A 14,063-nucleotide genomic window follows, 5' to 3' on the forward strand; every position below is an offset into this window, starting at 1 on the left:
ACATAAATATATTATATTATAAGAAGAGTTATAATTTTTTCAGTTACGACATTTTTAATACATAGATGTATTTAAAAATACAAATTAAAAATTCTTTTTTATATAAACCACAGTAAATATAATGTTTAATGGTGAGTATGATACAAAAGTTATAGACAAGAGGAAAATTCAACGTAGAATAATTCTTGTCCAGTCCATTCTCAGTGTAATAGTTAAAAAATATTAAAAGATTCCTTTTTAATTTCCTAAAATTACTACTAAAATATACCGTTATAAATAATATTTTCTTACAATTAATTTGACATTTACTGGTGTTCATAAAAATAAATCAAATTTTTATCTGTACAATATTTATTTAAAATAAATTTTCATTCTATGTATTTTAAATATTGCAATGGTCGGTCAGACAAAATTAATCCGTCATATTCTTAATTAAATAATGTCTTTATATCATTTAAACTAGTTAAATATATATGTTGCCATTAAAAAAAAAATCAAGTTTTTCATCTGAAGACAAAGTTATTATTAACAATAAAGATTTAACAGTTTTTATTTTAAAAGTAACAATACTCTATTACATTTTCAAATTGATAAAATTATTTGTAGTAAAAATAATTTATTCACAGATTAAATGTATTATTTACTCTACATCATTATTTAACATATGTAATAAAGAAAATACATTTTTATGATGAACACAAGTGTTATGAGCAAAAAAAGGTTCATTTTGAAACCAAAAGTCCATTAATTTATTGATTTCATCTATGGATTTTGGTAAACTAGAGTTTTTACAAAACCTTACAGTTTCACTCTGAAATAAAATAAAAATATTTGTTTAATCTAACTTAAATATCTTAAGTAAAAAGAATTTTACCCGAAGATAGTTGATTACTTTCAATGGCCGACAAAGACTTAGGTTTGGTATATTTTGTTTTCTCATTAACTCTATTATCTCTTTTAAATCATCTAAACCATAGATCGATATATGCAAAGCGATGTCAGTAATTTTTACTACAGGATTATTACCATCTCCTGAAAAAATATATGTAAATAGTAGTAATTTTTTATAATAGAGGACACTCTTAAATATCAATTGGTGATGGGTGGTCATTTTTTAGCATATAATATCACAGGAGTAAATCAGTTCTTCATGATTAAGAGGTAAATAAATTAAGATACCACATACTAGTTGATTAAGAGGACTGTCTTTTTTTTAGATTGAATTAGATGAAACTATTTAAATTTTTTGTACAAACCATTAAATTCAAAAGTAATATTAAAGCCATTCTTAGCAATTCTATCATCAGACACAGTACTGGTATTAGTAAAAGGTTCATGATTTACACTCAAATTTGTCAAAAACTGATAATTCTGTAAACCTAAAAAACTATAAAAATAACTAATTTGTAAACATTATATGGTTTACAAAATATAAATGAAAAGTTAATATTTAAAATAAATAAAAAATAATTAAATAGTGATGTATCTAGTGAATATGATGTCATCTTTATATTCTATTTATAATAATCTATACTTAAGTGTATATTTAAAAGCCATAATACTTTTAGTTCTGTGTCTATTTTACAGGGTTATTAAATAATTATTTTAATATATTTTCTTAAGTGTTATATAAAGTAATTATATGTTTACTACCCAACCCAACCGAAAAATATTATTGCATCTACAATCCATTAGCTTAGTAGTCAGTACCACTGAATATAGCTAGGCATATGTCATTAAATATTTAACTCCACAATAAATTTCTCCAATAAAATATATTTTTGTATAAATTCATTGTAAAGCACACTCAGTACATATATATATATGAGTCTTAAGGCTTACAAGTGCCTCACTATGCTAATTTAACCAGTAATTTTTTCTAATAATTTTAGTTTAAAAAACTTTATTGAATTGATAAAAATTTTACTTTTTATATTTGTAAAATTTATACAGCTTATTTTAAAATAAAGTAGACATTTTGTGTAGAAAATTAATAAAGATTAAATCAGTGATCCAATTATAAAAAAATATTTTCTTACTTTTTATCCACAATAATAGGTTCATCAATTATTTTTAGTGGTATTGCATCCATTGACAATTTTTTAAAAAATGTAACAGATTCTTGAAGACAACTAATATTCAATAACATTATTTTATTATACACTCTACAAATCCAATTATTTTCTTCAATTTGACCAACCAACTCATAATCTGAAGTTCTTTCATATTTGCATGTTTATTAAATATTTATTAGGTATTATATAGAGTGTTCAGTAAGTAAGAAAACGGGTATCTATTATTCTCATTATTTGTAACAATTGACTTGTTTCCTTAGTTACTGAACACATTATATAATACAAAGTTCATACTTACAAATTAACTCGTTTATTTTTTATCAAGTTTTGTTTTATTTCCAATAAACTAATATTAACAAAAGTAGTATGTCTTTTAAGGTTTTTTAATAAAAATTCAAAGTTTTTTTTTTTTTTTTTTGATTCTTCTAACTTTTTAAGAGGTTTAGTTTTTTGTTCATTAGCTAAATTTTTATAACTCTCTTTTTCATTTGCACTCAACTCAGCCCAAGATTTAGCTAGTAGTTGACTTACTTTTGTAAAATCAAGTCCAGGATTTTCTCTTAAAACTAAAAAATAAACAATAAATCCATCCATTTTAATTTTACAAAAAATAAAGCATCATACAGAATTATACTTTTTATTCTCATTTCTTTAGCAAATAATGTAAATCCAGACATTTCTTTATTTCCCATTTGACTACTAACACTTTGTATAGTTACACTAAAATTTTCACTTGGAGTTTCTAAAATATAAAATATTTCAACTATTTAGTAATATTATCAATACAAAAAGGTTATATAATTTAAGGCAAATTCTAAAATTAGAGAACATACTCCTAATCTAAAGTCTGCAATTATTGTAAGAAACATTATTATGGCATAATACGTAAATTTAAAATACTTTTTAGCACTTAATGCATGCATATAAATGATCACTTGGAAAAATGAAAAATTTAATTTTGTTGAAAAGTTGAATAATAACACAAATTTAATTAATATCTAACGAATACTTAACACTGCTAAAATTAAGCAAAACCTTTCGTAACTTAATTGAGTATAGATAATTGTATAACTGTAAAATTCCTAATTTTTTAACAAAATTATATGCAGTTTGAAATTATCTATTATAATATTATACTTTTTTTTATAATAGTTAAACAATAATTAGGTATTAAATAAGGGAATAGAATGTCTATAATAATTTTCAATGAAAGAAACATTAATTTTACTACAATCAGTGTAATGAGTTTTAATTAAATATGTTTAAATTATTACATATTAATCATTTTCAGTGTTTATAAAAAATTTCTGAGTTCATACAGAACAATATTGTTACAAATAAAATTTTCTACCATAAATTTGTGACAATTTTTACTAAATAAAAGTACCTCGAACAGGACGTTTAGATCGAGGTTGATGAACCCATGACTGTGGCCGGCTAACTAAATGAGTCAGACCCGGAACTTGTTCATCTGAAACTGCAACCGTACGAAATAATGGAGCTGAAATTTTGTGTGTTTTTGTGATAGTTGCATTATTTTTAATTTTTTCTTCCTTATTATCAAAAGCTATACTAATCGTTNGTTTTTGTGATAGTTGCATTATTTTTAATTTTTTCTTCCTTATTATCAAAAGCTATACTAATCGTTGAGTTTTCTAAATTATTCTTTTCTTTATGTTCTAAAAAATATTTTTATGGAATAATAATAATAGTATTTATTCAAAAAGCAATTTTAATAAAAAATAAAATTGTTTTTTAATATAAATTACTAATTGTTTCAGTTTTTTCGTTTTCACTGAGTGTTGAATTATCGCTATGATCATGTAAAATTCTCTCTGATAATAATGAATCAGCTATTATGGTAACACCACACTATAAAATCAAGAAATTTAAATTATAAATAAATAGTAAAATTATGTGATGTATGTAGCATATGAGACATTAAATAATTCAATATTTTATTTCTTATAATGATGAAACATATTTACATACATTAACAGGATTTCCATTTAATAGAAAATGTCCTTTACTCCACTGGGATAGTGTGGTACTTTTTAAATCCAAATTTGAAATATTTATCTCATCTAATTTTGAAGTACGAGATAAAATATTAGTTTTGATATCTATTAACCTTTGTTTATACTTATCAATACTATTAATTTTCTCATCACTCTTATTATTTGCAAAGTTTTCTTCACTACTATTTTCTTTTTCATCTATTAAAAATGGTTCTTCAAAATCAATTCCTTCTAAACTTAATCCTTCATCTGTTAGGACGTGTTTCTCAGAAACTTCAATTGATTTTATTGAACTTGTTTGGGACATACAATTACCATAGTTTGTATTGTCAAATTCTGAATCAGATGTATTTCTATCTATTATTTTTGTAGATTCTGCATCTGGTTTTAAATTTGCATTGCCCTAAGAAATTTTTTTTATTAAGTACATACACTCATTACTAACTCTAATAGAAATATAAATTTTTAAATCAATTTATCAGTAAACTATGCTAAATAAAGTAACTCTATGAATCAAACTCATAAACAAGGATTAAACATATTGTTATTTCAAAAATTATATATTATTCAATAAAATCGAAAAGTTTTGATAATAATAGATTAATTTTCATATATATATATATATGTTGAAGGAAGAAGAAGTAGAGAAAGACCAAAAAAGAGATGGAGGGATGATATTGAATGTGATATGATGATTGCTAATGTGAGTGTAAATGATGTGAGAGATCGTATCAAATTGAAGTTTAGGATAAGGAAGATCGACCTTAATTAGTTGGGATTGAGGCGAGGAAAAAGAAGAAGATAGCTCAAGTAGTTTTGAAACATCCATTTAAAATTTATTTATTATATTTGGAACAATATTTTCGTTTTATTATGGAACAAAACAAATATTTTGTTTCAAAACCCATAACACAATAAAAATTTAATTTTATCTTTGATGAAAAGCAGAGAAAATATTGGATTTAGTAAACGTGTTAATTATCTTACTATGTCAAAATTTTTTTTAGCTCACACTGGTCCAATGTTAATAAATTACAAATTTTACTTCCTTTAGAACAAAAATTGTATCAAAATTATTCATTTTTTTTTTTACATTATGGCAGTTAAAACATTAAAAATATTATTGTATTATACATTTTAAATAATTTAAACATAATAAATTTATAATGTTAATTCATTTTTTTTTTTTTTTTGAAAATCCAATCATTTAGCTGCCTACAAGGGAGAATGCAAAATAGCAATGTTTGTATAAAAAATGAACTCTTTAATCTATTTATTTGTTTTTATCTTATAATATATAATATAAGCTATAATTTAACATATGTTTAAAGTTTGCAGTACTTTCGGAATATTTTTAAAACTTAAGATGAAAAAATTGACTTTTGTGAAAAAGTTGCTATTTTGAATCGTCCCCTGTGGGCAAGTAAATAGTCAGGCTTTAAAAAAATTTATATCAAATGAAAAAGAAATACGTAAGGATTCTAAATAATAAAAAAAAATATTTTGATTTGTACTCATTTATATGATGAGTATATAGCAAGGAGTGAGATAACAGCTATAACTATACACCAATATGAGCTGTACCCACTTTTAAAACATACCATTTATAATAATTATACATTGATACCAAATCAATGTATTAAAATGTAACTCAATAAGTACTGACCTTAAAATTATTATTATATAGTTGACCTATTAATATTTTTTGTAAGAAGAACTTTAAAAAATTGTTATTTTGTAATTAAAAAAAAAAATTATTTATTTATTTTATTAATAATAAATAATAATAAATTTGATTTAAACAAAGTCAAAAACTGTATAAATTATTATAAAGTAATTATTAGATAAAAATTTATAAGATTTTACAAAAAATTGTGAACCATTCTGATAAGGCAAAATATTGTCAAATAAATAAGATTTCAGTATTGTTAATTATAAATATTTTGGAGAGTATTTTTGAAAATTAGTATACAAATTAAAAGGAAGGAGTATATTCTTTTTAAAAAACCAATGGTAAAATTTAATGATAAATTACAATTTTAATTTGTAATTTATAAAATTATAATCAACTAATAAAGGTTAAACATATTGAACATTTTTTAAGCACTATTATATCAGAGCGTTTTATTAAAGGGATTTTAATCACTGTTAGATTTCAATCAATAACGGAATCTACCCTATACTAGGTCTCTACTATGCCATTTTTTCATTATACTGCATTCTTTTCATATGCATTAAAAATAACTAATCTATTGTGATATTTAAAAACAGTATGATAATAATCAAATTAGTGGTTATATTGAACAAAAAGNTATTGTGATATTTAAAAACAGTATGATAATAATCAAATTAGTGGTTATATTGAACAAAAAGTAATTTTAGAATAAATATTGCTTTTAAACAACAGTCTATAATTATTTCTACCTCACATAAACTGATGTCTTCTACATTTTTAAAAAAAAAATCAACATCATGCATTTGGTCTCTTTTATGACAAAATTGAGAAGAGTCATTGCATTTTACTTGTACTGGTTTCTTAACATTTTCTTCTATATCTGAGGGCAATTTTCGTTTATTGCATTTTAAGGAATTTTTTTCTAATTCAAATGGTTCATTTGATTGATTACTATTATAATAATGATTAGCCACATTATATTTTATATAATTAAGTATTTCATCCTGAAATAAATATATATATATTTAATTAATCAATATCATATAATATTTTTGATTTTAAATATACTATTAAGAACCTGGTTGTGAAAGAAGATTCGTGATTTATCAGGCTCTAAATTTACATCTATGGTTTCAGGTGGAACATTTATAGATATTAGACAAGGTAAATATTTTCCTGGTGGTAAATAATGGCCAAAATAATTACTTATTTCTCCAACAATTAACTAAAATATATAGTTCAAAATTTAATATACAAACAATTTGCTTTATAAAAAATGTATTTTATCTAAACTACTTACTTTTTCAATTTTATTATCTCTAATAGGTCTTTTATTGACATACAAGAAAATTGCATCACAAACTGTAGTTGTAAGAAAACAATTTTGAACATCAATATTTTGATTTGGAAGAATTAATTCAATATTCATCTGTACAAATATTAATTCCTTAAATACAAAGTGAATTTTTTATCTTAAATCAACTAATTACCAGCAGAAAAAATTTTATTTGTAATTTTTTGATTACATAAAATTCTTGAATTATTAACTATGTAAAGTTCATTCCTTAATTATTTTAAGAGTGTCATCTCTGCTTTTTTAAGTGGGAACACACTTTGAATTTAATAAAACTATTGAGTTTTTTTTTTTAATAGTAAATGAAATTTGAATTTTTAACAAAACTATCAGTTTATTGAATTAAAATACATGTATAACATACGAGTGATTACAAATTCAGGTAACTGTTTTTTTTGACATTGCTATTCATAGAAACGCAGCATTTATTATCAATTATAACTTTATCAACAAATATGTTTAAAGTATGATAGACAAAATATTGTGAGTTAATATTTTTAGATATAGCAACTGCAATACAAAAAGCATCTATTATTAAAGTTGAAAAAACAAAGAAAACACCTTTACAAGACATAAGGTATAAACTTAAAAAGTAACCAAAAACTTTCAAAATTATTTTTATTCTGCTAATAATTGATTATTATAAAGAAAGAAAATCATCCTGTATATATAAATATAAATTTATACTAAATAATATTTAGTGAAATTGAATATATATTAAAATTTACTTTATCATTTGAAAAAGTCAAATGTTTGACACATTTATTTACTGAAGATGACCATAATTGTCCAAATGCTAAAGGTAATTCATTGACAGGTGTCTTTTGCCATAATAATGATTTGTTATGCACCAAAGAAACACGAATATCAGGTTTTATTACTGATAACGATTTAACAATATATTCCATTTTACGTAAATCATTAACACAATGTTTCTTTGAGCTGTAAAGTTGTTTTCGAACAGGTAATCTTCTAAATAATTCCACAACTTTTATAACAGTACCTGTAAGTAAAACAGTATATTTATTATCTCTTAGACTTGAGACTTGCAAAAGTAAGAGAAAAAACGTCAAAAGATTATCATTATGTAAGGTGTATAAAAATGTTGATAATGAGGTACTATCAAGTGATGATGATGTGAAAAAAAGGTGGAAAGAGTATTTTGAAAAATTACTGAATAAGGAGTATTTATATATTTCAAATAGCTTATTCTCGGTATCTTTTCATAGTATAAAAATTTGGAAAAGATAATAGATGAGAGAATAAGAAATAGACATCGGTATCTAAAAACAAGTTTGAATTTATGCCTGATTACTCAATAATGGAGCCATTATTTTGTGCGAGGCAACTAATAGAAAAGTTTAGGGAAAAGAAGAAAGAGCTGTGTGTTGTATTTATAGATTTGGAGAAAGCGTATGATAGACTATTGAGAGAGGTTATAATGTGAGCATTAATGAGAAAAGGAATCCCGAAAAGGTACATTAATATAATACAGGATATGTATGATGGCATTTGTATCATGGTAAAAAGTGTAGGAGGAATCACAAAAGGTTTTAGAATAAGAGTACAAGTGCACCAAGGTTCTGCTTTTAGCCTTTACTTATTTTCTATAGTGATGGATGAAATTACTAGAGAAATACAAGGAGAGATGCCGTCGTGCATTTGTTTGCTGACAATATAGCGTTAATAGATGAAAATAGGGAGAAAATTAATCAAAGGCTAGAGGTGCGGAGATCAGTTCTTGAAGAAAAGGGTTTAAGAATAAATAGAAGTAAGACAGAGTATATAGAGTACGAGTTTGACAAAGGAGAACACAAGGTAGGTGAAATGAGGAGTTCAGTGTCAATAGACGATGAGGTGATAGGAGAGATGGAAAGTTTTAAGTATTTAGGATCAGTTGTGCAAAAGAGCGGGGGTATTTATAAGGATGTAAGACACAGGATTAAGTGCGAGTGATTGAAATGGAGAGAAGCTTCTGATGTGTTATGCAAAAAAGAATTCTGATGAGGCTGAAATGTAAATTCTATAATACTGTAGTGAAACTAGCTATGATGTATGGTTCAGAGTGTTGGGCGGTTGGCAAGAAAGTAGAGCAGAGAATGAGTGTAGCAAAGATGAGAATGCTTAGATGAGTGCAGTGACTAGAGAAGATAAGATAAGATAAGAAATGAGCGTATATGAGGGAGTATAAGTGTAGTGTCAATCGTGGATAAAATGAGAGAAAATAGACTTAAATGGTTTGGTCACGTTATGAGAAGAGAAGAATCGGAAGCCGTAAGAATAGTTGTAGAAATGAATGTTGAAGGAAGAAGAGGTAGAGGAAGACCAAAAGAGAGATGGAGAGATGTTATTGAAGGCGATATGAGGATATCTGATGTGAGCGAAGAGGATGTGGAAAATCGTGTCAAATGGAAGTTTAGGATATGGGTAGCCGACCCCAAGTAGTTGACATTAAGGCGAGGAAAAAGTAGAAAAAGAAGATACTTTGCTAAATTTTTACACTGATTTCAAAACTAAAAATAAATTTTTACTATCATCTCTTTTTTGAAATTATTATTAATTAAAAAACGAGTATTTACACATGAAAAATTAATTGAGGTTGTTTAGGACAAGAGTGGCTGAGCCCAAGTAGTTAGGATTAAAGGGAGGAAAAAGATGAAAAAAAGTATATATTACTAAGTAACTTTATCAAAGAATTTCAAATATTTTTTAATTCCTTACTGTAAAATAATACACCAAGAAGATTAAAGAAAATATTTTTTCTCCCTTACTTTTAACCATCCCAAACAATACATTATTTATCTACCTTTTTGATGATGAGTAATGGAACTACTTTTAACATAGCCATTCATATCCATGGAATATGTGTTGGCATACTTATCTTTATCAGTTTTTGTGATTACAGTAACATCAGCTACAGCACAAATTGAGCTTAGAGCCTCTCCACGGAATCCATAGGAAGTAAGTTTATCTTATTAAAAACAAATTCAATGTCAATTATTTATAGAACTGTTAATTTAATTTATACATATTTTTTATATAATAATTTAAAAAATAAAAAAATGTTTAAATCTTCAAATAATTTTTTTTAATAAAATTAATAAATATATAAAATTATATATAATAAGACTACAGACTAATTTCAATATAAAATTATTTTAAGGTTTTTATCATAGCAAATATTACAATAATTTTACTTACAAATAAAAAAATATTTTCCATACCACTGTATAAATATAAATAACGAAATATAAAAATATAAAAATATGAAAATAGTCTATTAATAGAAAATTAACCCAAGTAATTAGTCCATTAGCCTTCATTTGCTTATAAACTGAGAAATGAAATGTAATATTAGCTTAATATTTTTATAGGAAATTTTCTACAACACAAGTTTTTTTCAGACATTAATTATCTTATAATTTTTAAATCTTATATGGTATAAGTAAATATATTATAAGCCTTAGTTTTTGTAGATCTTAAAAATATCATATAGGTTCTATCCCCTATTACCTATCTACCTTTACACATACATACCTAAATCTGATATTTCAGATAATTTAGATGTATAGCCTGGTAGGCACATCACATGAACATCTTCACATGAAATTCCTGTACCATTATCTCTAATTTCAATTTTATCTAATCCATAATTTTCCTACAAAATTTATTTACTATATAAATCTCAATAACGTAATATCAAATGTGATAACATTTCAGTTTTTAGCATAGTTAAAATTTAAATAAGAGAATATAAAATTATCTGGGTTTCAAACTTAAAATACGCATCTTAATTACATTTGAAACTAAATTAGATTGGTTAAAATTACATACATGAAACACTTACAATCCGTATATCAATTATAGTAGATTGAGCATCAATAGCATTTTCAACTAGTTCTTTTACGACTGATGACGTAGAGGTAATAACTTGAGTACTACTAACTAATTTGATAGTAGCAGAAGACAGTTTTTTCATAGACATAATAATTACATGCAAGCTAAATTGATAAAACTAAAATTTTTAATCAAAATATTTACTTATCAATAAGATGTTAGGACATAAACACATAGTTCAAATATTTTGAACTTAAAATAACGTCATTGGCGACAAATTATACTGACAAAATCGATTCAAACATGAATAAATTGATTTCTATATTAATTTAATAATTTTATCAAACTGATAAACTCGAATGATAATATTTATTATGACATACACGAATGAAATATAGACGCACATGAAATTAGTAATTTCCTACTACTAATAAACTGTGTTGATAATAAAAGAGAGATATCATAATTAATACAAGAATGGATCGCCATTGTAAAAAAATCCTCTATTTACATTTATTCCAAAAATAATTACTGAGAATACCTGGTACAAAAATTTGGATTTTATTACGACAATAATTACTCCGAATAGAACAATTAATTGATTGTTTCGAATAAAATTTACTCCTAATATCAATAATTCGCAAAATCTATTAATAAAATTATCAAATTTCTAAATAGATGAATATCATAGCAATATAAATAATTATAATTAACATAAATTAGTGTTTACTGTCTGTTCAAAAGTTAAAGTGTGTACCGGTCAAGTTCCCCACATAGCTCGAATCGCATTACCCCTCTCCATGTAATGACGACACTCGTGTCCGGCACTACCGGCAGTTTGCCGTCACTAACTACGTCGGTGTACGCGATTAAAGTCGTACCGAACCGTTTGGGTCTGATGACTCGTGGCCAGTGAGCTGGTATGGTTTTTTTTGTTGGGTTTGTGTCAGCCTGTATAGGCGAAGCCCCAACATACGGTTACTAAAGGCTCAATCCATCTTTGGAGTTGGTGTCCTTAACGTCCATACACTGGTGGTGTTTCCTTTTCTGTGGTATTGTCAAGTTAGTGCGTCTTGTCAATATAAAATTAATCGTGGCATTCAGGATTGTTGGCGTCGGCCAAGAAGTATTGTTGTGGAGATGTGTCAAGTGGCTGGGTGATGTTACTCCTTTTTCTTATTACTTAATGTTCATATTATATGTAATTATTTAATTTGTGTATGATTAAAAGAATCGTGTCATTAGTAAAAAAAATGTGTAGATTGTGTTTTTAGCCTATTATTCGACTGTGTAAGTAAACCCCCGATCCGTCATTTATATTAAGATATTAACTTAACGTTAAAAGTATAAAGTAGTGAAATAATTTACTCTGGGAATTGTAAAGTTTCAGTACAATATTATTTTTACACTGTCTATTAACATATAATTATTACAATAAAGGCCCTCGAAGTGTATTCGACTGTTGAATTGATAGGTATTTTAGGGTAAGGAAGGGGACAGTTATATAATAAAGTAATGTTATATATAGAGTAGTTATATATAGAGAAATGTTATATATAGTTATATATAGAGAAATGCGATTTCAATTTTCGGATTTTGAAATCTTTTTTCCTCTCCTTATTATGGTTTATTATTATAACCTCTAACATTGAATGTTATAAAATTTTCATGAGTTATCATGTTCTTATTTATTAATTGTTAAAAAATATAGAGGAAACGTGCCACTGTTAATAAGATTCGGCATGAACCACATGTAAGGGTATTCGCTTGCATATTCTCTATAACTGTCATTCCAAATAGTCTTGTATTCATACAAGGTTAATTAGGTTAAGCTAACGACACGAAAACAATGGCAAAATAATCATCTTCTCGCAGTGATGTTTTAATGAAGGCTCATGAGGCCCGCATTAAATGTTCTAGTTCAATACTGCCCCTTATAGAAATCGACTATGACACGGCCCGTGTTAGCGTACTATTTATTTACAGTGAATTAGCACGTTATCCGATCGTGATTATCAGCTGTCCACCTCATTAGTGTTGACGATAACACTAGTTTGTCTTGTCCGGCGGTCGGTAGATAGTACAGGTCAGGAGTGCAGCACCACGAGATCCGTCGGCGACTATGTAAACCAGTTCATCTATGACTTACATTCGTCGTGTTATTTACCAGCGCCTTATTTTGTTAATCCTCACTTTTTGGTTCACCCGTCATTTGTATATTATAGTATTATAATAATATTATTATAATTAAAATAAAATAAATTGACTCCACAATCAAATCATAACGGCGTTACATTTAATTTATCATTAACCTTTTAATATCGTGTCAACTATATCAAAGCTGAATATTATTTAAAAGAGAATAATCTTAGAACAAAAGCAACACACAAAAGTACTATTAAAAAAAAGTTTTACATTTTGACTATTTTCTTATTACATCTCACTATATAGATAGTAAATATTAGTATATGGTAGTATATATTCAAATAAAAAAAAAAACCAGCACAGTGGGGAGGCGGCACAGTGGGGTCGTGGCATAGGAGTGTCTAGTATAGATAATATCTGACAGTGATTAAAATCACTATCATAAAAAACACTTCGATGCAAATCTGTAGATAGTGTTTAATTTAAAAACCCAGCACAGTGGGGTCGTGGCATAGGTGGGTCTAGTATAGATGATATCTGACAGTGATTAAAATCAATATCATAAAAAATGCTTCGAAGCAAATCTGTAGATAGTGTTTAATTTAAAAAAAAAAAATTTGTTAAAATAGCATATTTTTGAATACGGTAGCCATTTGCACATAGAAGATAGGTCGTCGGGACAAATTTTTTTTTTCATTTTGTAGTACATAAAATAAGCTTTAATTTGATATATGTTTTAAGGACGCAGTCTTTCCGGAACATTTTCAAAAATTAAGTTGAAAAAATTAATTTTTGTAAAAAAGTTGCCATTTTAAATCCCCCCCAATGAGCAGGTTAAGTGATAGATTTTCAAAAAAATGATATGAAATGAAAGGTAAATATCTAAGGTTTTAGTATAAAAAAAAATTATGTTGATTTGTTGATTTTTCAAAAAGTTATGGAAGTTTTAAGAAAAAAAA

General features: G+C 25.7%; 1 protein-coding gene across 7 annotated transcripts in view; it reads right to left on the reverse strand.

The window, feature by feature from the left end:
• Positions 1-498: 498 nt before the first annotated feature.
• The window catches only part of LOC126908304 (PMS1 protein homolog 1-like), a 23,541-nt gene continuing 9,976 nt past the window's right edge, over positions 499-14,063 (reverse strand). Inside the window, exons 1-18 of one of the 7 annotated variants that reach the window (XM_050690222.1) lie at positions 10,970-11,314; positions 10,660-10,780; positions 9,929-10,093; positions 7,851-8,125; positions 7,069-7,197; positions 6,847-6,993; positions 6,518-6,772; positions 4,229-4,496; positions 4,068-4,159; positions 3,845-3,947; positions 3,658-3,754; positions 3,463-3,590; positions 2,710-2,817; positions 2,374-2,641; positions 2,040-2,219; positions 1,257-1,387; positions 875-1,032; positions 499-811 (exon numbers count right to left, since the gene is read on the reverse strand). In XM_050690222.1, the coding sequence (XP_050546179.1) occupies positions 641-811; positions 875-1,032; positions 1,257-1,387; positions 2,040-2,219; positions 2,374-2,641; positions 2,710-2,817; positions 3,463-3,590; positions 3,658-3,754; positions 3,845-3,947; positions 4,068-4,159; positions 4,229-4,496; positions 6,518-6,772; positions 6,847-6,993; positions 7,069-7,197; positions 7,851-8,125; positions 9,929-10,093; positions 10,660-10,780; positions 10,970-11,107 (2,934 nt within the window). In that variant the 5' untranslated portion in view covers positions 11,108-11,314 and the 3' untranslated portion in view covers positions 499-640. Of the gene's footprint in view, positions 812-874; positions 1,033-1,256; positions 1,388-2,039; positions 2,220-2,373; positions 2,642-2,709; positions 2,818-3,462; positions 3,591-3,657; positions 3,755-3,844; positions 3,948-4,067; positions 4,497-6,517; positions 6,773-6,846; positions 6,994-7,068; positions 7,198-7,850; positions 8,126-9,928; positions 10,094-10,659; positions 10,781-10,956; positions 11,317-14,063 lie in introns of those variants that run through there. The other 6 variants (XM_050690221.1, XM_050690225.1, XR_007704730.1 and 3 more) reach the window with 6 other exon arrangements.

Source organism: Daktulosphaira vitifoliae, unplaced genomic scaffold, assembly GCF_025091365.1.
Source record: "Daktulosphaira vitifoliae isolate Bord-2020 unplaced genomic scaffold, ASM2509136v1 Scaffold_5, whole genome shotgun sequence".
Taxonomy (NCBI): domain Eukaryota; kingdom Metazoa; phylum Arthropoda; class Insecta; order Hemiptera; family Phylloxeridae; genus Daktulosphaira; species Daktulosphaira vitifoliae.